Source organism: Chaetodon auriga, chromosome 21 (genome assembly GCF_051107435.1).
Source record: "Chaetodon auriga isolate fChaAug3 chromosome 21, fChaAug3.hap1, whole genome shotgun sequence".
Taxonomy (NCBI): Eukaryota; Metazoa; Chordata; class Actinopteri; order Chaetodontiformes; family Chaetodontidae; genus Chaetodon; species Chaetodon auriga.
The window spans coordinates 2,520,821-2,548,561 of NC_135094.1; the positions used below are offsets into that span (position 1 = coordinate 2,520,821).

The window sequence follows — 27,741 nt, forward strand, 5'->3', positions numbered from 1 at the left end:
TGCTGTCAGTTAATCAGCCGATATCACAAAACGAGCGTCCCATTCATTCCCTCAGACTGAGTCAACATGGACTCCCTCCAAATGAAAATCTGGCATGTGTTATGAACACATCCTCGCTCACAGGAAAGGACGAATTGGAGATTTGTGAGCGTCTCCGTCCAGAGAAAGCCGGACTTGGCCGTGTCAGATGTGTTGCCTCTGTGCTTCCTGGGGTTTCCTTTGGTTTAAAGGCTTGGACGGGAGGACCAACACGAGCGCGCTGTGTCTGCTTTCACTTGATGTCACCTTGCTGGATTTCTGGGTATTGATCTAAAAGTTACTTGAATTTTACTTTTCTTGAAATGGAAATTGATCTTTTTGGTAAATGGCCTTGATTTCGTCTGGGAGCCCTGCTGAAAGTGTGGGATTATCACAACAATTCTGCCAGTTCTTCCAGCAGAATTTTGGTTATTTTAAGAAAAGCAGCACTTTTCTAACACGCCCTTTGAAATTGCTTCTGTTACCTTCTTTTTTTTATTATTATTTAACCACTTTGAAGCATTAAGTCTGACAGCTCTGCCACGCCACACTGCAGCTTTTGGGATTGGTTTTCTCCGCGAGGCGTTTGATGAAAAGGAAAGCTTTATCTGCATCCAGAGGCCTGACCTCGGTGGGATGGGGACTGATCCTGCAGCTCGGCTTCCTCCGAGACAGCCGATGATAATCTGTCCACTCGTCGGGTGGCCTGAGCGAAAGCATGAGCTGGCTGCGGCATCAAACAAACAGCCTCCTTGCTTCCCTCCCCGCTTTTCTCGGAAAATAAATAGTTCATCGGCCGTTTTGCCAAAAATTCACAGGTGGAGAACAGTGCTTAATGGAGGGCAGGTGCAGCTTCCGTTTTGTGAGCTGCAGGCTCGCTAATCACAGAATCTGAAAGTGGCATTCACACGTTTTTCTTTCGTCTTAGAGGAGTCGAGCGCATCGTTCTGGCCGCCCTTTTATTTGATGTATTCCCAAAGGCAGGATTTCATGGGATTGTGTCAAACTTGGCCTCAAAATGAGTGTTTGCATCTCCTGTGGCTGTGTTTGCTTAATACCGGACTAGGCAGCCTCCTCATGTATAATTACGACCATTAGATCAAGCTAAATCCCAAACCAGGCCTGCAGAAGGAAAGATAGTTCCAGCCTTCACTAATTGAGACAGATTTGTAGATTTATTCTGTTTGTTGGAATTAATTTCTGCTGTCTTGTGTGGACATGTTCCCCCACAGGAAATGGTGTTAATGAGTGAGCGCTCCATCCAGTGTTAAACCGTTAGTGTTGCTCGGTTTCAAGCGATTTTATCTGGTAAAATGAGTTCACTGTTTATCGTCTGCTCATGTCATTTTATGATTTCAGACCTGTGGAGAAAACTAGTTTTTCTTCAGAAACAGTGGTTGACAGCACAGTCTCCCCTCAAGGCCCATTTAGTAGCTGATTGGAGCTTTCGATCGCATCATGTTATCTTCATTAGCAGATGAAGTTTTACTCCTTCTCACATTTAAATCTCACTTCTCTGAGTTGTTTAACATGGATGAGATCGACACAGTTGCACAAGTTGTTGCACGTTGCAGAATTTTTCTTTAAAACAAATAAAGTTAACAGCTTTCGGATATATAAGTTGCTTCTGATTGGTTAAAGCAACACAAACAGAAGCAGCTCAGTCTGATTATCAGGCTGCTTCTTGTCCATCTTGGCTGCAAAGTTACTGAAATCCAGCGATGAAGATCATGTGATGTGATCGAAAACTCCTGTGCATATCAGTCAGTTAGGCTCTCATTTTGATTGTAGTATGAATTCCACCAATTATTGATTAAACAATCTCCCCACAAGGTCCATTTAGTGGTTCCTGAGGGACCTTTGATGGTATCACACAGTCTTCCTCAGCAGATGGAGTTTGCTTTGTTGTTGTAATGAGGAAAACTCAAAGTTACTTGTTTCTGATGACTTTAATGACTTTGCATCCATCCTGGAAACAATGGTCCAGGATTAAGCTTTCAGTCTCCACTTTAAAGCCAAAATGGAGCCAATTGAAAGCTGCAGAACAGCTTCTGAATGAACCTCGTAGAGACATTGTTGTGTCAACAGCTGGACAAGGTCAAGACTGAGCTCTCAGCTTTAACAGTTCTTTGTGAATCTTAATGACAATTTCAGTAAAATCTCCTTTTTTCTGCCTGCTTTGATCAGATGTGACCACACGATAAAAGTAGCTTTGAGGCGTCGTCTGCTGGAGCAAAGGGCTTTTTAAGGGGACTGATAAGCCCAAGAGAGGAAGAGAAGTGGAGATGAAGGATCTGTCTGAGAGAATATGCATGAGCTGCTGTACTGTACTACAGTGTGACAGCATATTAAAGCTGCCATGATTATCAGCTCCGGAGACATATGACCCACATCCCTGACTTGAAGGCTCAGTTTGAAAATGTTGTTTCTCTTCTCAGGAGTTCATTCTTGTGTCTGTCCTCCTTTTTTAATGCTTGACATATGTCGTCCTCCCCGGTGTCTCGTACCTCTTTCGAGCCGGTCGTAGTCCTTGGGCGCCTTCGGTTTTGTGGGCCTCGTGCTGTCAGCTTGTCTGTTGGCCTGTTGATTGAAACATGGAGTCTGGCTCTGCTGCCTGACGGACGGCAGACGATGCCCGGCGGCTGATTTATGACCTCGCTCCAGCTGTGAAACTCCTCTCCCGTCTTCTTCACTTGAGGAGCGCTCGGGTTTTGTTTCTGCACACCGGAGTCTGTGGATTTCGGCGTTGACCCTGTAAACCCCAGTTTTTTGTCCTGATGCTTGAGGCTGTGCAGCTTTCGCTTGCTGAGTTTTCTTCATTGACTGTGCTCTGGGTGCTGGTTGCCTCCCATAGGCTGTGTCTTTGTGTGTTCACCTGGTCCTTTACGGCCATCTCGTCGGATGTCACTGGCATTGATTAACTCTGCGAGCCTCATCAGAGCTTGTTATCCTGTCAATTTGCCCACCAACTGCTCAAGTCATTAACATTGGGGTTACTGTGCAAAATGCTGCGCCAGGTGTTACTGCAGCTCCTTTTGCTCGACAGAGTCCGTCCACACCTGTGCTGCTGTCAGGGAGCTGAGTGTGATGTGTAAATGTGATGGAAAGATGCAGCGAAACCAACACGCTTTCAAGTCTGTGTTACTTCTTTGGCAGCTGTGAGAGAGTATTAAGATTGAACTAAACAACTTCACCATCAGTCCATTTTTGAGGCTTTGCAGTGTCGGCTGCAGACAAATATCGATGCGGTATCCGTGACGTCGCCTGCAGGCCTCTGTGAAGACTTTTTGAAGCCCGGAGTGTGAATTTATGCTCAACACCATTTTGTCAGCTGCTTCAGGCAGAAGCTCAAAATTTGGCCTGCGTGGAGCTGAACTAAGCTGAGTAAGTGGCAACCACCATGGCTGAGGGTGATAGACAGAGACAGCTGTCAATCAAGCTGACACTGCACCAAACATAACCCCCTTTAAGTCTTAATATGTACTTCATGGAACTGCGATTGTCAAAGCGACCTTCAAGATGCTCATTAGAAGAGATTAGTTAATTAAACATGTTGTGTACATAATTCATTGACCTTGTCGGGTATTTTATAGACAACATCCATGAGTTTGAAGGCTTTTAATCAACTGATTCCAGAGCCCAAATTGATGAAATGTTTCAGCACAAAGGCTTGTCAGCATGCTAACGTTAGTGTGTTTACATTTAGTACATAAATGTGCATCTGTACAGCTAACATTTATCAGCTAATTTGTCCATCTTAGCGTAACTTGCTGAAATCTAGCATGATAGGAGGCCAATGTTATTCCAGCATTAATCTCAAAAGCAAAATCTTCTAGCTTTAATATAAAAGCAAAATGCTAAAGTTTAGCATATTACCATTAGCAGTTAAACATATAGTCTAAAACCTTAAGGATTTTTTGTCGGTAGCTTTGTCCTGTTATGAACTGAAGCAGAACTACAGCTGGGAATTATTTCAGCGATCAACCTTCTCAATTATTTATCAACTAATTGGATCAATCATTTGGTCAACAAAATGTCAGAACATTGTGAAAAAAAAAAAAATCACAGGTTCTCAGGTTCAAAGGGGAAAAGATATTCAATGTACATTAGAAAAGAAGCAAGAATTCAAATCTTGCACTTAAATCATGAATTGATTTGTTGCCTCGTCAGACCTGCTGGGCATTTGGTGCATTTGTGCATCTTCCAGCTCTTCCTCGCTGGCTTTGCACTCAGCTCTGGTGATCGCTGTTTGATCTTTGCTCATACAGCGACTTTAATGAATTTATCTGACACAATGGCTTTGGATGCAGATAAAGCTTTCCTATCTATTTGTATAAATCTGCCATCTTTCCTAACCTTACCAGGAAGGACAGCGCGTCCTTTGTCTCTGCTCGGGTTTAGACGTTTCTTTAATGTTGGCAACCTATTGTTGGCACAGTAACAGCTCTCACTGTCAGCTGAAGGTCCGACGGCTCTGTGGAAACCAATTGCTTCCTGTTTTTTTTTTTTTCAATCCGTGGTTGCAGACTCTGCTCAGAAAGGGAGCATTGTGAAGCCGAACCAATTTCATTAGAGGTAGCTCAAAAGCCTGTGCAGAAGGCCGGAGGATCTTTGCTTGAACACAGGTAGCCTCTCACATGTTTGGCCTCAGGAGACGCTGTTGAAGGTCATGTGTGTCGGCAGTGTTTTTGTGACATTTATTATTTTTTTTCTTTCCTCGTCCTCTCTGCTGCAGGGCTCTTGAATCAGGCAACATGAGTGAATGTGTGTGGAGGTTCAAAGAGGGAGATGATGCTACAAGAGAGTAGATGGAGAGGGAGGTAATCACAGGTTCGTCGGCGGCGGTGTGTGTTTGATGTCTGAGCAGGTCGGAGGGCGTCGTTCAGCTCGCCGATGCAGAGACGACCACGTGAGGCTCTCTGGGTCTGTTCTGTCTTTCTCTTTCCCACCCACTACCCTCACAAACCTGCTCACAGCAAACACTGAGAAACGCACCCAGAGTGATTTTATTTTGAAGTGCGGACCTCTTCCTGTGGTCGGGTGCAGTCTCACGTCGTGTATGTCGACGTCTTTCTCAGTCGTCCAAGCTTGTCGGGGTTTGATTTGAGCAGTAAGGTGATACCCACACGTTTCTCAAATCAAATCAAACCTAAATTATCTTCAAGATGCAAAAGTGTTTTGTCATTGTCGTTAATTGACCTATCGATTATTTTATTGATTTTGTGGTTAATGGTTCAGTCCATCACAAATTCCCGGAGCGAAATGTGATGTCTTCAGTTGTTTTGATGATTTAGAGTCACATAAAACAGAGAAAAGCAGCAAAATGTCACATTTAAGAGGCTGGAAACGGAACATTTTTTGATGTATTGATTAATCTGTTATGGTGAATAAGGAAAATTGTTGTTGATTTGTTTGCTGTCTGTCAACTTATTGATTAATCAACTAATTGTTTCGGCAATTAAAAGTGACGCCTGAAGAGTTTTGATTGCGACATACTTCACCACACGAGACTAATGGACTTTTTTTTAATGCAGAAATGATTTCTTGGTTAATTAGATTATTCAGGAAGTCTATTGATGGATAATTAAGTTTTTATAATCAATCATTTATGATGCAAAAATGCTTAAAAATTCAGTTCTTCAGGTGTGAGGATTTACTGCTTTTCTGTTTGATATCATTAGAAATTCATCTTTGGATTTTAGACCTCTGGTCGGATACATTTCTCTGTTTTCTATCAGTGTGATTAATCGGTTAACCGATAATACAATCAATACATTAGCTGATAAAGCAAACAATGCTGCCCGTGCAGAGGATGCACAGGATGAAAGCGCAGCCTCAGATGACCTCAGATCAGTGCTCCGATTCCCCGCCAACCTCGGGGGGTAATGAACAACACCTGACGCTGCAACACACACACACACACACACACACACACACACACACACACACACACAATGACAGACACCATCCAGCTTTAATCCTGACAAATTGCTACCACAGGTACCGAAGAGTCGCTTTCTAAAGCCCTTTATCTGCCTCGCCTGCCCATTCACCGGCATACAGAAGCTCTGAGATTCATTCTCCAATCTATATCCTCCCCAACAGGCCTCATTATCTTAAGTGAGTGTCGATAGGATGCTGAGAGGCGCTCTGTTTTTCTTCTTCATGAACAAACGAGCTGCGGGAGTCATTTTCAGAGCTGCACTGAGTGTGTATCTGTGTTCTGAGTTGTAACCTAGCTCTTGTAAGCGCTGATGAATAACTGGCCTCGGTAATCTGCTGCAAATATGTATGTGTGTGTGTGTGTGTGTGTGTGTGTGTGTGTGTGTGAGAGTGCCGCAGGGCTTTGAAGTCGGAGCTTCTGTTGTCATCCCTCATGTCGTTACCGGCATCACAGGGTCCCGCTCAGCTGTCAGACGCACCAACGCCACGCTCCCTTTAAAGACTGCGAGCTCGCCAGCGATAAGGCATGTAGGAATATCAAAGCCTATTTATTTGGCAACATCTGGGGACATTTTCTGGAGGATGATATGGAGAGAAACCATCGCAGGCTGCCCTTAAAGTGGGAATTAGCGAGCCAGCGTTCCTCCGGAGAGAATTGAGCTCAAAGCTGATTTACAATCCCCCATATATCACCGAGGAGCGGGCTCTTGTTTCCAAACCACCCCGGTGTTTTCACTTCAGCTTCCTCTGGAGGACGAGCGGAGGCTTTAGGACTCAGAAACTGAGAGCATACGCTGAGAATAATCATGTGTTCACACCTCCAGCTCCTTGTCTTTAGTCTGTATCTTGGAGGAAAACTTGTCTCTCAAGTCCTTCGTTATTAAATTATGAATAGGATTTACACGCTTTTATGCAAAGTGGCTCACAAACACTCGTCCACACAAGCGCTGTTTTAGGACAAGTCAAGACCCAAACCAGCAGGTGGCGGTATAACCCGAAGCCTGAAGCCATGATGGCCAATCAGAAGCCTGAAAAACACTTACTACCTGTGGTTCAACTGCAGCTGGATGACTGACAGCTAAGTTACAGATCCTATGATGGCGAAGGCAGGTTATGGACAGCGAAGACTTAGTGGTGAAGACTTTGGACTGAGCCGTCGATTAATTGGTTGATTCAATGTCATTTTGATTAGTTTTTATTCAATATTGTAGCTTAGACAATTAGACAATTCATTGATGAATTTCATGATGAGTTTCATTCACCCTTGATCGAATATTATCGGACTGAGAGTCTGACCAGCTGACTTCCATTCATAAAGTCGAGCCACTCTCCTCGAAATGTCTCCTTTTCCTATTAAAGATAGTTTCATTCACAGCTTTTCCAACAGACGCGGCTAATTTGTTTGAGGAATTGTTGAATCTTAAATCCATCATTCAGATTCCTCCGTCGCTTCCATGACTGCCGGCCAGCACCTATAGTGTCAGCATGTGGTCCGTCCTGATGGATTTATCTCAGTCCGTCAGAGGAGGACCTGACCCGTGACTCGGCAGCTGCGTGCCAATCAGCGCATCGACCCATTTGTGTTTTCGCCAGCCGGAGGTGTCCACGCTGACATCGGTCTCGGTGAAATATTCCTCTCCTTGGCTGAGCGTCAAACGTGTCCTCAGCCTCGGCGCTGTCTGTCTCACTAAAGGAGATGATGGGGGGGGGGCAGAGGGAGGGTGTGAAAATAGCTGATGGAAGACATCACGGCCATTTCTCAAACTGTAGTAGCAGGTGGCCCGGCAGCCGGCAGCCTCGCTTCTCGGCTGTGCAGTTTACAGCACATACAGGAAATACCTTCGTCTACAGGCTTTTATCGACAGTCCTTCGATGTTTGAGGCATTTCAGGCTCCTTTAATGTGTATTTTACAACACGAGCAGCGTCTCTTTGTCCTTCCAGGAACACCACAGCTGTCGCTTAATGATTTCTGCTATCTATACTGCGGTTTCCACAAGTTTTCCTTGTTTCCAGGAATTCAATTTGCACTTTAAATGGAGGGATTAAATGTGCTTAATTGGTTTGTACTCAAAGGATGTTGGATTATAATAAAAAAAATATTTCCATTCGTTGCTTGAAAGATGGAGTTATTAGAAAGAAGGAAAGCTTTCTCAAACAGGACGGTGAAACTGGGATTTTCTGTAGTTCTGAGGACGCAGACGAGCGAAGAGGTTTACTGTCTGCAGCCCAGTCGCTGCTGATTTTATATCATTATAATAACTGATAATTATGGTGCAGTCTATGGAGCGGCGTCATTGGTAATTAGGGGTAGCATAATGATAATTATAATCAATTCTCAGATACATTGTGATTCTCTCTTGAACAAAATCAGCATCTGTTTCCAAAACGTCTTAATCTGCAGTCAGAGGACATTTAATGTGATGAAGTTTAAGAAGGTTATTGACTGATCAGCAGCACCACCGTGATCCATCTGAGCCACGTCGCTGCTTCGTATTGATCAGTTTAACTACGTTTAATTAACCATTTTCTGGAATATGATTATTAATTTTCTTGCTGACACATGAGACGATTGATGCCACGTTCACTTCTGTGTGTTAGCTGCGGAGCTGGAGTCAGGAGGTGATTAGCTTAGCCTCAGGGCTGGAAGCAGCTAGCTTGTCTCTTTCCAAAGTCAAAAAATAAACCTACCAGCACGTCTAAAGCTCACTAATTAACATGTCCGTATAATTATTTAGTTAATCTGCACTCCAACAAATATGTAAAAAGTTGTGGTTTTATGGGGAGTTAGTTGCTGGAACCATTTTCAGGTTAGCTTCGCTAATTGCTTCCTGGCTTCGGGCTGTCGCTGAGTGATGTTGAGTGAGACTCGAGTGATGTCACTTGAGTCAGTGTCGAGTGGAGACTCGATTAGTTGGTGTGGAGTTAGAAAGCTGCGGTAGCTGCTCTTCATCTTCATTTATGCAACTAGCATAACACACCCCAATCTCCAAATGAACCGTAGACAAGTTGCACTGTGGGTGATGTAGGCGAAGAACGCGTGGAATAAGAGATTATATCTGTGGTTCTGCTGCATCGATCGATTTCCATAGTTTCCATCAATCAGTGGAGGACTGATTGATCAGTAGAGATGAGAATGGCACATTCACAGTGGTATAAACTCAGATTTGTGTGGTTTCACTGTTTGCAGCCTCTCGTCGTATCTTTCCAGCCCTGAAGTGAATCAAAGCCGCGTCCAGCTCTGATGCGTTTTCTTTTTCCTGACTGAGACTGATCTGTCTTTTTGGATTTTCCGTCCGTCCAAATTGCCACATTTCGGAGTCGAGAAGAAAAAGGAGATGAGCTGGAAATCACATTACGTGTTTCCATGAGGAGCTGGAGGAAAACCAGCCCGTTGTTGTTGCCGATGCCAAACAGAAAGCCCTCGAGCGAGTGTCAGAGCTGCACACATTCCCTCCGTGTCGACTTGTTCACACTTGACCTACCAGATATGTTAATAGATGATAATGGAGATGAGTTCGTGTCATGCGGATTTTGCCGTGTTGAAAGTCTGAAAATGAAAAATTTGATGCATCAAGAATCAGTTTCTGATCAAACCGCAGCGCCATAAATAATCTAATAGAATTAAACGGACCTAAAAGACGTCTTTTTTTATCCTGGTATTGAGCTTCCTCTGCACACCCGGCCGTATTAATCTTCTGTTGTGTCGTCTAGTGTGCTCAGATAAAGACTGCTTACATCCTCTTTATACAGCTGATCTCAGATCGAAAAGTAAGCAGGCTAATTGTTTACTCTCTGTGCTGATTCCTGCGTGGCTGTAATGACTGCAGGCAGCCTGTTTACACAGGATGGATTACAGAACACACAGCCCGTCCTCTATCAAAGTCAGCCTCTGTGTCCGTTTCCAACATCTTCCTCTAAATGCGATTGTTTGTTACTGAGACTGTTTGGCTTTCCATCGCCTGGCAACAGCACACGCTCCATCAGCCTCCAGCCTCGTCGTGGTGCTTGAACCTCCTCGAGTCCTTTCACATGATTCAGATTGATATTCGCGTGTTTAAATGGCATTTTCAAACATAATTGCGTTAAGTGGAGAGAAGCTGTTAGGCATCCGGTTTGGATCTGATCAGAGCCGCGGTGATAGGAAGAAAGAAATTAACCTGACGCTTAAATATGACTCATGTCAGCTTGTTACAGCAGCTCGCGCTCGTTGTTGAGCTTTACTCTCATTTCCTGTGCCGTTTTTTAACTTGCCCAAAACATGCAATAATATGTGACTCATCCGTTGATGTTGTTCACTCGGACTCGAAGATGAACTGATGAGATTTTGGTGGTCCAGGGTCAAACACATTATTGGATGAAGGATGAAATGATGAAGTGATGACATTTCATTCCCAAAAGGTCAAAGGTCAGCTTCTCTGTGGCATCATCGTTTTGAACTGGAAATCTGAGGTAATAAACGAACTGCTGTGACTGTACACCAGTTCGTGCTAGCTGAGTTAGCCTTAGCTAAAGCTAATTTACCCTCTTTCACTTGCTTCCTGTTAAAAAAAGATGAATACATTTAGACGTTCGAGCTTCTCAGCAGCTGAGTTGGTCATACCACATGAAAACAAGAGCAAACTTTTGATCAAAGTACAAAAAACAGTAACACCAGATAAAATCGGCCTGCTAAATGCTAACTAGCCTAGCTTAGCAAAGTGTCATGCAAGTCTTGGGGGTTTCGTGTGGTTTGTTGTGCTTAATCTGCCTTAAAGTCACACATTTTAATGCATTTGATTGTATATTTATTTGAAATACCTGAACTACTTTATTTCAGAAAGCTGTGACAGATTAATAATCAGCCTCAAAAGGTGTAAATTAAAGTTTTAAGACTGTGTATATAAATTGGCTTTTGTCTCTCGGTTTAATGTGGTGATAAACACTTTTCCACGCTCTTCTCCAGTAAAACACATGCATACATGTGAGGGTTGCTCGTTAATTAAGACCTTAAATAAAACGCAGTTGTCAGGAAGCGTTTGAAGACATCAGAATCGGCAGTTTGTCGTGTTCCTCGAGGGGGAGGCTCAAACCACGGCGTCCTCAGGCTTCTGACTGATTCTCTTCGCCTGACGACTTAGTTTTCCTCCATGAAACACAGATGTGTGTGTGTGTGTGTGTGTGTGTGTGTGTGTGTGTGTGTGTGTGTGTGGGATTGCTTTGAGGTGTAAGACGACGTCGCCTGCCTCGTTTGTTTGGGTTTGCCCGTAATTAACGTGTCAAAGCAGCAGTGGAAGACGTTAATGGTGACGAGGTGACATGAAACAGTTTCAGGGCAGCTCCACAAACGCTCCCCCCGTCACCTCGTCACTCCGAACCCCCCCTCTGGTCCTTTTCCCCGAAAACCTCAGAGCAAGATTTTGACAAAATAGCGGCGATGTGACGGCGTTTGTCTCCTAGCAACATGCTAGAAATTGAGTGAGAGGCTCTTGAAAGCGTTAGCTGGCGGCGTCGCCCTAAGTGGGATGGATGTGCAGGCTGAACAGGAGACAGTACGTGTGATGAATGTCTAATCGGCCTGTTTTCCAGCATCTCCTGAAGAGTTTTTTATTTCGTTTTCCCCGAACGTTTACCCGCTGAGCTTCTTCAAACCTCAAGCTGGATCTTTTTATGGTCGTGCCACGAACAGACAGACACCTGAGCGCGCGGCGGAGGGAGCGCACGTGCACGCGCGCAGACACCCGTGCGCGCCCACGCAGTCCCGCTGTGCTGCTCGTTGATGTGCGAATGATCTCATACTCAGCCAGAGGAAGAGGGGTCGCGGTGCGTTCGCTGCCCGCTGCGCCGCTCCGTGCTGGAGAGACTCAAGCAGCTGCAAAAAGATGCACAATGTTAAAATGTGTCTTCTCTCCATACCGCCTCGCCAGGAATGATTCTTATTTACCACCTCCCATAGTCTTAAAAAGCACAGACCCAGACGCCCGCCGCGATCCGGCAGAGCAGACGAACCTCAGAAGCTCTTTTCCATAAAAGTCTGTGATTTTCAGACGTCGTTTTCGAGCCATCTCCTCTGGAGAAACAGAGCCCCGAGGCCTGTCCTCGACGGTAAATTTTATCACCCTCTCTGTGGTGAACTCTTCTATTTAATAAGTGAATCGAAGTGTTTCATTCCACGGCGAGATATACTCCATTTGAAGAAATGAGACCTGCTCTGACAAAATGATTTCTGGCATGAGAGGAAAAAGCACATTATTGCCCACAGTTAAAGTTATGAGTCCTCTAAAGACCACTTTCACTTACGAGAGCTGAAATTGAACTTCTCGGGAAGCAACTTTTATTGTGAAAATGGGTATAAAGTGTTGACGCCATTGTCCCACGGTCAATAGTTTTCGAATAATCCTCATTTCCATAGCTTCCGTGAGCGGCGTCGTAGCAGATTAGCTTAATTAAAAGTGTCAGTGTTGTTTGAAGTTTGGGCAGAGCTGCTGTGCTTGCCTTTATCTCAGGTCTCCAGGATCTTTATTTGAATCTGCAGATGGAGATCAGGCCTCCGGCTGTGGAGAATCACAGCGTTCACCTCTTTCATCTGCTTTGAAAATTGCAGTTTCTCAGCGTAGGGTTGCCTTTCATCAAAGAGCGGAGAGGACGGCCATTTGTTGTGCTCTTTGAGAGATTTTGGACTCTGTGTGACCTCGCTGAGGAGTGATTGGACAGCGCTGGACGCCTGTCACTCACATGCATGCTGACATGTGAGCTCAGACATGCTAAACTCTAAAAACATAGAAACTTTAAAGGTGCAAAACACAACAGAAATATACTTCCTTTGTATTTAGGTACATTTTTTTCTGTTGCTACGAGTCAAACTTTGCAGTAGATAAATAAAACTACTGTCATGTTTTCTGGGTACCTCAAATTCTGTGAATGACGTAGCCCAGATATGAACATGGATTTTGTTTTAAAGCTCGGGATTTTATATTTCATCACTTTCTGAATTGTCAGAGAAAAACCGAAAATGCTTTCCTGCCTCTGTCAGCTCCCGTCTCCCCTCCAGTTTTCATGACGGAGCATCAAAACAAATCACAGCTGACATTATTGTGATTTAAATATTGAGTGGGCTGGTTTCTTAATAATACATGTGACAGGATTGCACAGAAACAAAGGAAAATTCTCACAGCCTTATATTTATTATCGGCTTAATGGCTTTTTGTGATGTGACATACTTAAAAAATGTAGCTCGATCTCGAAGCTCATCCACTCATAAACTGTTGATTCGAGCAAACGAGTGAATCATCTTTAAAGGGCTCGTCTAATGTGTGTAATCCCTCCGTTTTCTGCCGTGTGCAGGTCTGACCTGCATATAATTTAATAAATTATATCATCACTAATTATTGTACGGCTGGGAAGTACCGAAGAAGTGACACCATAATTCAAGGAAATATCGTCCGGCTGGTTTTCCATCATACTTTTACACTTTGGCCAGTTAAACTAATTAAGCAGCTTCCTTTATAGTATCAAAAAGTCTTACATTTAATTTGGTGAACCCTTCAGAAACCCTGTGCAAGTACTTTATACTGCACAAAGAGCCCCTTTTGGATTTTTTAATGCAAACTTTTAATGCTATTAGTACCATTGATTTAATTGCATGCACCTCTGCGACAGATATCTAAATGATCTGGACAAATAAACCTGCACAATGCAAAGAAACCAGGATGATTTTGTCGCACTCATCGTGGTCAAAAGCTCCGCCGACCATCTTTAACTGCATGTGAAGAAACAACAGAGAGTTAAAGCAGACAAACAAGCGAAGACAGAACAAGTTTTTTGAGTTCTGCTGCATTAAGGTGGATGAATCGTGGGTTCCTCCTCTGTGACAAATTTCCTCATTTATGCTTGTTGAAAGCTCCAGAAAGACTCTTTTAGTGACTGACCGGTGATATTTCATGATACATGATGTGAAAACTCCATTATAGCAGCTGAGAAAAAACCTCAACGAGATGACAAATGACCAGTTCTGACACGAGGAAACCTGCCTGTTAGAGACTGAAAGTTAATGTCCCTTCAAAGTTTACATTAAATATACTGTGAAAAGGCTGTTCTGTCAGCCCTTTAACTAGTATTTAAATATCAGTACTGGAGACATTATGATACTGTACAGTACTTTTTAGATGTTTTACTTTGAGGAATTTGCAGCCTTTTTGTTGCTGTGGCACAAAGACGGTTCAATCAGCTAAAATCTTATCAAATAATAAATAAACAAGGCTGCTAATCTGTCTCAGCTCTGCAGTACTGGATGAGTTTCATCCATTTCTCCTCTGCTTTGGGAAATCGAGTTGCTCCTGTTTGATATTTGTGTTTAAGGACATTCTGACCTGAGAGGTAATTCAATCAGCGCCGCCTCCTTCCTGTTTTCCCGGGTGAATTTGTTGTTAAGTCAGGAAAATGTCTTCTGTAGTCAAATATTGGCTTTAGAGAATGAAACCAAGCACCTGGAGAGATGCACCGGACGAGCCGCCGTCCTCTGCTCGCCTCCTCCGGCTGGGCGGCGTCCCAGCGGTGCAGGAGTCCGAGTCACGCTCGGGCGGAGCTGCGGGGCCGAGCTCGTCCTGCGGCCCCCGCCGGCACTGACGCCGCTGGCTCCTCAGGCTGGAAATTGCCATAATGTGTCCTGCAGTGGTCGGCTGCACAGGCCTCTATCAGGAGCTCCATCTGTGCCGAGCCCACACACACACACACACACACACACACACACACACACACACACACACACACACACAATGCATTACACATCACACTGGCTGATGGTGCATAGACAAGTAAACTCAAAGCACTCACTTATCAGACAGCACGCACAACCAGTGACAAAAATAAGTGGACAGAGGACGTATGTGATAGCTGAGCATCTCACTCCTGAACCGAGCACATTAATCTGCTGCCATAACAGCCTCCACTCCTCTGGTTTGCAGCAGATGTTGGATTCCCTGGCTGCACTGATTTGCTCTCATTCAGCTACAAGAGCGTCAGCGAGGTCCAGCACTGATGTGGGAGATAAGGTCTGGCTCACAGTTGGCATTCCAGCTCATCCCAAAGGTGCTGGATGGGATTGAGATCAGGGCTCCGGGCATGCGAGTTAAGTTCCTCCACGCCGGGTCGGGAAAGCATTTGTGGACCCGGCTGTGTGCAGGAAACAGGAAAGGGATAAACAAACTGTCATAAAGGTGGAAGGAGGAGGCCAGAATCATGGAGAACAACGGCTAATAAGCTACGTTTGCTTCCTCCACTTCTGACTCTCTCTGCTTTGCAGAGAGAAACTCATGCAGATTTACTTTGATCCCAGAGATAAAGAGATATCTCCTTTAAGACTCCATTCACATTAAATCAAATTGGTTACAGTACTTGTGCAGTTTTCTTTCTTTATAAGACGCTAATGCACAATAAAACACCAAATCGCCATCCTTAACCCTACAAGTGAAACAGGCCTGAAGTGAGCATCAGCACACCGACACGCCGTCCAGACTGCGACCTCAGTCAAGGACGGACTGTTCCCCGTCCTTCTCGCCGGTGCAGTTCACATTAAACCTATATGAAAAATGGGCTGCAGTTTAAGTTAATTGATGAAGTCTGGATGAACACACACACACACTCACACACGCACAGAGGCAGGCTGGAGTGAAGAAGCTGCTGTTGGCCTTTAGTTGGAGCCGCTGCCTGACTGCTTTAGCTGTTAAATGTATTCTGGAGGAGATGTTGACTCCCATCCAAAGACTTGATGTGTGGGCGAGGAAATCGGCACACCAACTATATGCAAATGTCTGCTCAGCACACTGCCCACAGCCAGGACTCATGTTTGTACTGTAACGCTTATGTTGCTGCAAAAAAAATCCCACGGCTGAAACATATTGAGATTAATCGACTGCTCCGTTACCGCCGCCGCTTTTATTCACTGACGAAATGTCTTCATCACAAATTAAAAACGAGGATATTAAGATCAATTTCATACTTTAGAGTGCAAGCGAGTGACAAGCAATTAGCATAAATTCAACATATGCGATACCTGCGTGGCCGCACAATGTGTTTATCTGTCATTTGAAATGACTGAACGTCCGCCGGAGCATAATGGAATTCATTAGAAATATGATGCCCGAGCGCCACAAATCGCATGGACGGACTCCAAATGGAGCTGTTCGCTTTCATCGTTTCTGCCACATCTGAGAGAGAGAAGAAATGTGCTCCTGTCAGTTTCCTATCTGATGAAGGAAAGATGGATGAAAACATTTGGGAAATAAAAGATGGTATATTGGAGAAGAGATGAGCGGCGGCTTTAATTCTGATGGATTCGAATCTGTTAAAAGAGACGGGCCGCTGGCGTCGGTCCAGGCATTATTTTCACTGCTGCCACAGAGTTTCAGTCATTTTATATGTCTGCTTGGAGCCCAGTTAGGATAGCTCAAATGCTTGCCAACAGATTTAAATGAAATTTATTTGAATGTGCAGCAAACAGCCAAAGACCAGTTTATTATTATCAGCGGACAGAGTCTGCATCCGAATGTTCAACCTCTGGACTCGTGCACTCGGCCCGTCAGGCTTCAAGGGCACCGGGCTGCAGGGGGATGAAGTGTGCAATGAAAAGGGAATTAAAAACTCAATCAGCGCCATGGATATAACCAATGCTGAGACCTGTAATCCATCTCGGAGTCATTTTCTGATTGGTTCTGAACAGAATTCGCATTGGCAATTTGGCAAGCCCCAAATTAATGTCTGCGTCGCACACGACGTCGTTCTGTGTCGTGAAGTGCAGCATTGAAATCCAGCATCAGCCAGCTGAGGTGTTACTGTTGTATCGAAGAGCCCCGCACGTCTCGGGTTGCTGCCGTGCACCTGCCGGATGTGAACACCTGTCCTCTAATGAACCAGCGCGCTCGTGTGTTTTATGGACAGTTGCATCATCGTCTCGCTGGTTCGAACCACCTCAGGGTTTGCAGATTATCAACGTCTTCCTGCATGCTGCTCACAGCCCGCCTCCCCCTGTTGCTTCCAGGTGGTTTATTATGTGGAGCTGGGTGGAGCTGTGTGTGTGTGTGTGTGTGTGTGTGTGTGTGTGACAGAGTGTATATCTATGTGTGTGTCTTTGTGTGTACTTCTGGCTGTGGTGGTTATTTTTAACTTCTGTCTGCTAGGACGAGTGCACTTTCTCCTCGGCTGATTGTGTGTGGAGGCCCTGAGGGAGTGTGTGTGCGTGCGTGTGTGTGTGTGTGTGTGTGTGTGTGTGCGTGCGTGTGTGTGCGTGTGTGTGCGTGTGTGTGTGCGTGTGTGTGTGTGCGTGTGTGTGTGTCTGTTTGGTTGCTCCCAGTGGACAACAGGCATGTTGGGGTGGTGGAAGCCGCCACTCGGTCACTCTGCATCATCACTAAATCATACGTCCTTCGCTGCTCCCCTGATGACGCCACAGAAACACCACTCAGAGTCACGCTTTTACAAATATAGACCAGATAGAGTCTGAATCAGAAATGCTTCTCCTCGTTTGGATTCCAGCGGAGAATCTCAGCTCAAGCCGACTTGTTCAGGACGCTTGTTTAAAGCTGCTCCGGACCTTTCAGGACGGTGTTTTGTTGTGCTTCTTTGTGGGTGTGAGAGAAAATGGGTCACAGATTGAGGTTACAGCTCAGATGAACCAATAAATCACATTGTTAAGCTGCTGCTTTGGATGCTTCTCGAGCTCCTGGTTCTACTGTAAATCCATGACGTGTCCTGGTCTTCACATTCAGAGAGGAACAGCACGACATCGTTACCTCAGATGATCTCATCCGAGTGATTTCTGTGGCATCAAGGCTCTGCAGAGTTCACAGTTTCAAAGGGGAAAATCTGCTGGTTTGGGCTTTTGTGACGGTCATCCTCTACTACTTCCTAGCATTTTTTTCACCAACCAGCCAGTTAATCAGGAAAATAAACAACTGATCAATTAATCAATAATGAAAGTGATTTTCAGCTGCAGCCCGACTGCTGAATTTCACACGAATTGCGCCAATTTTTCTGGCATAAACATCTTTTTTTTCTTTAAAACGTCATTGATGAGGAGCATTACGTGTAAATATGGCTCATTTTGTTCAGTGTATAACTTAATTTCCGGGGTACAAAATTGACTAAGTAACGAATTAAAACACAAAATGAACTTGTTTAAGACTTCGGAAATGACATTCTGTGTACAAGAACACGCTCCCTCCCCCTGTTTCTATGTGTTTTTTGCACTCATTGTGGAGCTTTATTGTAATCCTCGACAGAAAATGAGGAGGAAACGAGTGATGAGGTGGTGGAAGGAAAAGACTGAGGGGAAAAAGGAGAGGAATTACCGGCTGAAAAGTATGAAGAATTGATGCAAAGTGGAAGAGGAGAAGCTTTTCAGTCAGACGGGGAGAAGGAAGGCTGGAGAGAGCGACTGGGTGTATGGGAATATTGAGCCACAAAGCATTTATGTCAGATCAAAGCTAATCCTTATCTTTGGGAGAAGGATTCAGTAATACCCTGGGCTGTCTCACCCCCTCAAGGACAGGTTTCTCTCTCCTCTTCCTCTGCTCATACTCCTCTCTCCTCGCTTCTCCATAAACCTGCCAGGATTTTCCTGCGCTTTTCCTCGACTTTGGCTCGGTAACGGTGTGGAGAAAGTAGGTCAACCGGGGAGCGAGGAGGCAGCAGGAGTGGAGGGTCTGGCCTCCGGACCTGGCAGGGGAGGGAGTGTTTTGCCCGTGGGGCAGGTGGTGCTGCTGCTGAGGGCGAAGGAAGGAGATGAGCATGAAGAGGTGATTGGGTTTTTATATCCTATTTAAATTAAGAAGATCTCTGATGCTGATTCTTAATGTCAACTCAGGGATAAGAGTTACCAATTCAATACCAGTTTCCCAAATTCAGGATCTGTAACTGCACTGTGTGAAACTCAATGGGATCATTTTTATGTAAGTCACATAAGACCAGGAGGTGCTGGAGTGCTGAAACTGACCATAACTGCAGCCACGCAGGTCAGTATCTGGAGGCTCGAATAGGTGCATCACTGCACTAACTAAAGCTAAACAGAATCAGAGAGAAGTCCGTTCAGTTGGTGCTAGAAGGCTCCTGGGCAGGTATTCTGGTCAGGGCAACCTGGAGGAAACCCCTGGGCAGACCCACAACAGGCTGCAGGGATTATATACAGGGTGGGCTGGGAATACCTTAGGATCCCCCAGGAGGAGCTGGGGGATGTGGGTAAGGACAAGGGCGTCTGGGCTGACTTGTTAAGTCTGCTTCAGTGACGTCCTGGACCTCAATATTGGTGGATCAATCGATCAGATGCTCTCAAGCGTTTGATAAGCAGAATCTATGTGGGATTTCAATTTGATAAAATGCTCTCGAATCCTAAACCCGGTCTTGTTGCAGTTATTTATGACCGCCCAAGGTCGAATGCGACCGTCTCTCCTCCAAACGAACCACACCGACGGACTCCAGACTGAACAAACTGCTCCGAGCGTACCTGCTGTGAACACAGTCTTATCTGTCACTGCCACGTCGGTGTCCTCACAGGGCGCTATGAGCACTTTAATTGCCTGCGATCTTGTTTTTGATAAAGCACTGAGATGTACAGTGTTGCAGGGCAGTCAGTGGTCACCTTTTTCCATTTCCGTCACCGCTTTCCTCCACCTCTCCCCCTCCATCTGTCTCACTCTTCACTCCAGCTGTCTACCCACAGTCGTGCCCGGAGGGACAGCGGCTCTGTTGAGATGGCAGCGCAGAGAAAGGGGAAGAAAAATCTTCCCGTCTTCCCTCCTCAGCAGTTTTCACACTTGAGGATTTGGGCGAAATATAAAAAGAGAACGTCGGCAGGGCCCTGTTTGGTATTCATTGTTTCCTTGGTGCTATTTTGACAGGGTTTAATCATCTGTAAAAGTAAACTATCACAGCTTCCGCATGGATTAACACGGTAGACGTGATTATGCAAGAGGAGTAGGAGGAGGAAGAAATTGTTTATGGAGTCTGTGGCCCGAAGGAGACAGTTAAAAGAATTAGCCATACTTAACACAGAAACCGAGGTGAAGGGTCTCATGAACTCGCCCCTGCTGCAGTCAGCTGGAGGCAGATAAGTATGATGCGTGATGCACATAATAATGACTCCATCATCCATGATGCATTATTTGACCACCGTGTCTCCTTCAGTCAAGGCCGTGCTCCCTGCTGCGAGATCAGTCGCCCGTAAAGTGCAATTTGTTTCTCTTTCTGAATGTTTGGGATGTTCGGCATCATTTGCGAGTGTTTGAAGGACCGTAACACCACGCTGGCATTGTTGACTTGGTCAGATTTAGGATCGTGGTTTGGGTTAAAATCGGGGAGTGGGAGTGAGAAGCGTCATGCTGCACAGACGTGTAGAGAACCTGGTAAATTTTCAAAATAAAACCCCCTGTGCAGACTCCCGATGTACATCAACGATAAACACAATTAAAAAAGCCTGTTTACCTGTGTTAGAAGCACAAATATCACGGAATAATGACCAAATCAACAAAAGCTGCACAAGTCAATAAAATCAGGCAGGGAAAACGCTCTGCCTCTGAAAGGCGCCCGGTGGGGTTCGCAGCCACGTGGAGGACGGATCAAAAGTAGTGGCGAGGGTTGTGATGGATTAGAGAGGATTAATGTCTGTTTAGAGAGAAACCATGTGATGATGTTTAGGTGGCGTTTTTAGAGGCAGAATTACTAATTTGCAAACAGCAAAACTGATGCAGTAAGTGATATTTGGAGTAAGAAAAGTGCAGAAAACAAAGAGGCAGTTCACGGTGTATTGAAATAACGAGCATTTATTGCACAAAAGATAAATGCAGACTCATTACTCGTGTTGAACCGGTTGCACCTCAATTTTGAAAAACCTGCGATTCTGACCAGAGGGTAGATGTGAAAATCATTATAGAGAGAAAGGTTCATATTTTTTCTGTATGACTTCAAATGTTGCCCTTTCTGACGTTAACTCAGCCTTCACATCAAAGCTGAGTTTCTCATAAGTACCAGGGTCCTCACAGCGCTTCCTGTTGCTGCCCTCACTGTCTTAACGACGCTCTCCCTTCTCTTTTGTTGCAGATGAATGACCATGCTGCCATCAAAGAGCTGTGAGATCACAGTGAAGTCGTGGCCGATGGTGGAACATCAAGCGTCAGAGCCAGTCGTGCTTTCTTAGCTTCCCTTCGAGTTGCGCATCCTCTCTGTAAGACTTACTTTCTCTAAAATAATTGCTGTTGTCTGCCTGAGAACTTAAAAAGGGACCACCTACCGATCTTTAAAAAATGGAGACTCTTTCCCAAGATTCAATTCTGGAGTGCCAGATCTGCTTTAACTACTACAGCCCCCGCAGGAGGCCCAAACTCCTGGATTGCCGACACACTTGCTGCTCGGTGTGTTTGACCCAGATGCGCAGCAGCCAGAAGGAGATCCGCTGTCCCTGGTGCCGCGGCGTCACCAAGCTCCCACCGGGCCTATCCGTCTCCCAGCTCCCGGATGACCCGGACATCATCACTGTCATCGCCATTCCTCACGCCTCTGAGCACACGCCCGTCTTCATCCGCCTCCCCAGTAACGGATGCTACATGCTGCCACTGCCCGTCGCCAAGGAGCGGGCGCTCGGCCTGCCGGGGGAGCTGGGATGTCGCTTCCTGCCTGGCAGCCAGCAGAAGGGGGTGACGGTGGTGACCGTACCCGAGCAGCAGCCTCTGGGCCTGGGTATGGCTCTGGAGGGTGTTGGGATGGGGCTGGAGGGAGGCGAGGGCGAGAGGAGGGTCACTGGCCCGGTGGGAGGAGGGAAGGGCTCCACGTGGTCCGGCGTGTGCACGGTGATCCTGGTGGCGTGCGTGCTGCTCTTCCTTCTGGGCATCGTGCTGCACAACATGTCCTGCATCTCCAAACGCTTCACTGTCATCTCCTGCGGCTGAGGGCAGGGGGAGGCTGCTCGGACTGCCGTGGACCCCCCTGGATTCCCCCCAGCAGCCCTGCCTCTCCTCAGGGCGGGACTCTGCTCAGGAGAGGGGACTAAACTCACATCATGGGCATTTAAGGAAACTACAGAGCAATGTAGAGAGAAACCGATGAAGAGGAGAACAGGGAGGAGATCCACAGACGGTCTGCCATTGTGTCCCTTTTTTTTATTTTGGAGATTGAAATTAAAATGGAAATACAGATACAAACCTTGACTTTCCTCCTGTCCAACAGCCCTTTTCCTGTCCTTCCATTCTTTCCGAAAGAATGTTTTGGGAATTATTCCAGAAATCTTTTTTGCCTGCTGATTTGTTTTTGGCCAGCTGATATGTTTTTTGGCTGAGGGCCGATTTGACACTCACACTCCCAGTCGTCGGATTGCCCGTTTAGTCTGCGGTTTGTAGAAGTACATCAGTTATCATAGTGTTGTTTAGCTGAGTGTCGGTTCCAAGTGCGGCGTCTCCAGCTGGTGCTGCAGCACAAAGAGTTCGGACTTGGCTGCTCTCCGTTCTCTGATGCCGCAGGAATTAACTGTGCAGGATCCTCGTCTGGCCCCGTTTGAATCATGTGGGAAAATCAACATAGCTTTTATTTTATTTTTTTTGTTTTTCTCTCACACAACCTGTTCCTGTTCAGAACAGACTGATGCTGTGATGGCTCCATGTGGTTAGCAAAAGCGTCATTGTCAAAAAAGAAAAGACAAAACATGGATTGTATTGTTTATTCATGCCAGAATATTACAGACCTAAACTAAAAACACAAAGTTTGAATTAGTGATGAAAGAATTAGTCAGTCAAGAGATTGGTCAGTCAATAAATGATTCATTCATGACATTTATTAAGCAAAAATGACCAACATTCGTTGTTTGTCAGCCTCTCAGATGTTACGATTTGCTGTTGTTTTCTGTTGTATATCATTATAAATTCAGTATCATTGTGTTTTGAACAGACAATGCAGCTAATTTGCAGATGTCACGTGGGCTGTCAGAACTGTCCTGTTTTGAATATGGTGGGACGCTTTGTGCAGCCTAATAGGATGCTAGCAAGCAAAAATGTACAGGCTATCTACAAAACAGAATAAAAGTTTAAAAGGTTTACATTTTGGGAAATAGTTGCTTTCTGTCCGAGAGTTAGATCGATACCACTCTCATTTCTGTGCATTATGTCGGTCACAGTTCAAGAGCCAGGTGGTGATTAGCTTAGCCTAGCCTAAACTGGTAGCAGGGGGAAACGGCTAGTTTGGCTCTTTCACATGTTAAAAAGGTTGGCACTTTATCAGCACCTCTAAAGCCATCTTATTAGCACGTTATATCTTCATGTATGCACTTGTTTAATCTGTACACAGACAGAAATGTAATGCTAGGTGCTACATGCTACATGAGTTATAGCACACACCGTCACTACTCATAAAACCACAACTTTACATTTTCTTTTGTACGGGTTAAACAAACAACACATGACATGTCACAGCCTTTTGCGAGCGCTGGCGGTGTTTGTAGGCGTGTTTTTGAACTTTGCGCTAGGCTAGCTGTTTCCCCCTGCTTCCAGGTGGTTTCACAGAGAGCTATGTGCTACACGCTACGTGAGTTAGTTACAACTCCCTATAAAACCCAGACTTGACGATTGACATCATAAAACGTGTTATTTTGTGAGCTTAAGATGTGGTTGTAGGCATATTTTTTAAGGCTAGCCGTTTCCCTCTGCTACCAGCCGTTAAGCTAGGCTAATAGCCACGTCCTTGCTCTAGCTCTATGAGACTGCTATTGATCTTCTGTAACTCTTGGGAAGAAAGCTAATAAACATAATGTCAAACAATTTCTTCAATGCAAAATTGGACATTTACGGTAGCGTTCCAGTTCTTTCTCTTTTCTGTTTTCCCACGGATGCTTTGTGTATTATCTCTCATCGATTGTTTAACTGTCCCTCCACTTTTCACCCTGACCTGCAGACCACCATCATCCTCTAAAGATGGACTCTCCAGCTCTGACCACCGGCAGCCCACGCACTGTCGACTCCTTTCATCTTAATACCTTCCTTGATTTAGAAAACTGGTAGATATGGGCTCAGCAGTGCGATGGTGTGTGTTTAGCCTGTGTGTGTGTGTGTGTGTGTGTGTGTGTGTGTGTGTGTGTGATGGGTCAGTAACAGGTCAGGAGTGGGCGGGTGCTGCAAGGTTCCAGTTAATGACGACCGCATCGATTTATCTGCTTTTGAATATCTCGCATCCGCAGAGATGGATGTTTCTCTTTCTTTTCACTTTTATATGTTGAGGCAAGCGATTTGTCTGTTTACTGTGTCGTCAGAGCAGCGGAGTGTACAGTACACACAAACAGGGTGAACTCTTTTGTACAGCAGCCTCGTCATGTACAGAACGATTGTAATTTCCTTGCTTTTTTCTGATAACCTTTTTTTTTTTTTGGTGACATGACATTTTGCTTGGTTTGTTTGATCTCAGATTAGCGAGTTACTCAGCACACTTCAGAGCACTCAGAGTTATTATGACACACCAGTGACACAACGTAAGGAAAGCAAGTTTGGCCATTTTGGTATTTAGTATATAAAGAGTTATGTACTGTACCAAGATGTTATATATAAATATGTATATGCAGCTGTTCTCTGAACTGTCCATAATCCAGTCACTAAAGGTTAAAAAAGGTGACTTTTTCCTCATGAATTACAGGAATTTTTCCATATCAGCATGATTTTACCGCCTTAAATCCAAGTCTACTTCCTTTAAAAATGAGCAGAACTTTGTTTTTTTTAGATTTATTTTCATTTGGCATCTCATATCAGCATGATTTCACCACCTGTCACCAAAGCAAAGTCTGAGATTTCTTCCCACTTAACAGAAATAGACTTTAAATCGGACTTAAATGGATTAAATGAAAGCGTTCAGGCTACGACAGGGCAGCTATGTGTTTTGCGGCGAGTCAGAGTGAAGTTCAGCTGAGCTGGTCCACGAGGGACCAGCTGCTGGTTGGAGCTCCTGCTGTTGCTATGAGACTATAGTGAAAGCACTTACCAAGTGTGACGCTCCTCCGCTGAAAGTTGAAATATTTTTAGCTCCGAGCACCCGACGCTCCGCGGTCCCTGAAAAACTTGCTAATTTCTTTCTCCGCACTTGAGGTCGAAGTGGTTTTCTGCCGCCACCCAAGAAAACTTGAGATGGAGAAAATGCCTGTTGAAATAAAAAGTGCATGAATAATGTTTGGGAAATGCTGATGAAGGCTATGACGTGTTGGTGTTATCAGTACATTACGACAACTTTATAATGGGGCACACTTTAAAAGTTGTAAATAAGGGTTTTATTATCAGTTACTGAATCATTTTTAATGCTGTATAAAACAGAAATGAATCATTTATAGGAACATTAACAATAAAAAATACTGTTTCTCCTCCTCCGCCATGTTTTCTTATCAAACTCTTTAACTCCACCTGGCAGCCCGGACGTAGCCATCAATGTTATCACAGATCAATAAAGCATTAATAACAAACTGCCTTATTAGAAAGTAGTGCTGGGAAATCTTTGATTTTAGTGTGAGAGTCTTGCTGGTTTTCCACAGTTTGTCAGCATGACAGAATAGAAGAAGAAGGCAAAATTAAAGCATCGTATAAATACTGCAAAACAACAATTATGACAAATTTATTCGATGCAGTTTCTATTGATTCTAATTAGACTAACAGGGTTTCTAAAAAGAGTTTCCAGGACTATCTGCACAGCTGGACACCACCACGTGTGGAAGGAAGTGCCAAGATACGCGTTTTATTAACATGGGTGACCTTTGATGCTCCATCTGTGCAGTTTTTACTGGAATTTTAGCACCTTGGCACAGAACATGATCGGCTCTGTTCAACAAACGTTAGCTTGTTAGCCTCATAGCCGATCGCCTTGTCATCGCTCTTATTTTAACCACATTTTCACAGTTTAATCTAAGCCCACACCACAGTAATATCCAGTATTTCTGGTGCTTTAGCCGGCTTTCGATTACAGAGCCTCGATATCGGCTGGCACAGTTCACAAGATGTGTCACAAAACCTGCGTCACCGGGTCATCGTCGTGGCAAAGATGGAACCCAAACGCTGTCGTGAGCCTTATTTAACTTAAAACAAGAAAGAAAAGTGGAGTTCCTTTGTTATTAAATAGGAAATTAAGAATGAAGCATCACCAAAATAACTGGTTTCAATGGAGATTTCTTGCAGGAAACCTAAACTCAGACCAGGACTAACAGCACTAACATGCTCTGATTATCCACACACTGTATTCATGATAAATGAACCTGTCATCGGTCCTTTCCCTCTGCCGATCCATCATGAACGAGGCACTTCGTGTGATGCAACGGGGGGCCACTGTACAATGCTGATAGATGAGATTATTGATCTGAAGGTGGTAAAAGCCCATCATTATTTACATGCAAACACTGTAAAACGCCGTCATGCACAAAGCCAAGGATATCCACAAGGTTATACAGATACACACCAGCCACTTTTGGTTATTGCTGTTCGTATTTTTCCTGTTAAATTAAGCGTCCTACAATAAAAGCTCGCTGGAGGAGAGGCAGAATATTCTCCATCCGTCTGTTCCTCTTCATCACTTCACTCATATTCGCCTTTGATTTGAGAGAATATCCTTCCTGTCAATCTCCTTCCTGTCCCTGTTTTTTTTCAAATTAAAACTGCCCTGTGCAACATTTTTACAGAAACTTAAAGAGTGACGACTAGAGAAGCGTAGAGAGGAGGCTTGTCATTTCTGTGCCTGTGTGTTTGTAAAATGCCGTGAAGTTCCTGTTGTAGTTTCCTGCTTGCGTCGGGGCGACGACGCGAGCAGCAGCTGTCTTTGGTGAACTATTAAAGCAAACGCTCTGAATCTGAACAACAAGGACTCCCGCAGTCTTCATTGTGAAATTAAATGTTTTATTTTGCCGATTGTGAACCTTTTTTCAGCTTTAACAGAAATGTCCATTAGTGGAGAAATACTGCTTGGAAAACACAGATGGTCTCCTCTTAAATGCTTCTTTCCTCGACTCCACTCAAATAAAAAAGCTTATTCCTTGTAGCTTTATTTATTGAAGTCCCATATTTCACGGCTGAGTGAACTTGGCTCTCTCTGTTTACCCCCAGGAACCTCTTTTCTCCTCAAATATTTATTGATATAGTGTGAGGGAGGTAATTAACGCTCCCCGGGGACCAATTGAAGCCGACTTTGCTGCAGCAAAACACCTCGATTCCTCACAGGCAGCCGCTAATGATGACCAGACTCATCATGGACAGCTCAGCCACAACCAGCATTCACTGCTAATGACGGTCCTTTAATAACCACAGAAGAGCTGCTTCAGGTGTGTCAGTTCTCCTTGGAAAAGTCCGGATTTGGTGATAAAAGCATTAGCAAAAGGTTTGAAGTCACTTTGCTAATGACGACATTTCATGCTCTTATATGCTGCATGTAAAAAAGATGAATATTCAAAGATCTATCTTGTGTTTTATAGCTAAGAATTGTAGTCTTTTGTCATCAGAGGTGTCTTATTAAACAACACAGTTATTGATAAAACAAGGACAGTTTGGCAGCTTTTCTGGAGCTTTTGACCGAACCATTGGTCTTCTTCAGAAGATGCCACTAGATGTTCCGCTCTCTTCAGCAGCTGGTCGCTAATGTTAGCATTAAAAGCAAACAGAGACAGATCAGGAATGAGACGATGCACCGGAGAGTCATTAACTTTGTTAGAAACATCGAGATGAGCATCAAAATAAGGCACAAACATTAAATCTGAACTGTATCAGTGTTGTATTGTTTGGACATGGACGAGCAAGAGTCCATCAGTGCTGTGTTGAAAA

At 44.7% G+C, this 27,741-nt stretch overlaps 1 protein-coding gene across 2 annotated transcripts in view; it reads left to right on the forward strand.

Annotated features, from left to right (window-relative positions):
* rnf152 (ring finger protein 152) overlaps positions 1–26,777 on the forward strand; it is a 45,848-nt gene extending 19,071 nt beyond the window's left edge. For both annotated transcript variants that reach the window (XM_076761645.1, XM_076761646.1), the window contains exon 2: positions 21,026–26,777. In XM_076761645.1, the coding sequence (XP_076617760.1) occupies positions 21,229–21,870 (642 nt within the window). In that variant the 5' untranslated portion in view covers positions 21,026–21,228 and the 3' untranslated portion in view covers positions 21,871–26,777. The remainder of the gene's footprint in view (positions 1–21,025) is intronic.
* Positions 26,778–27,741: the final 964 nt, after the last annotated feature.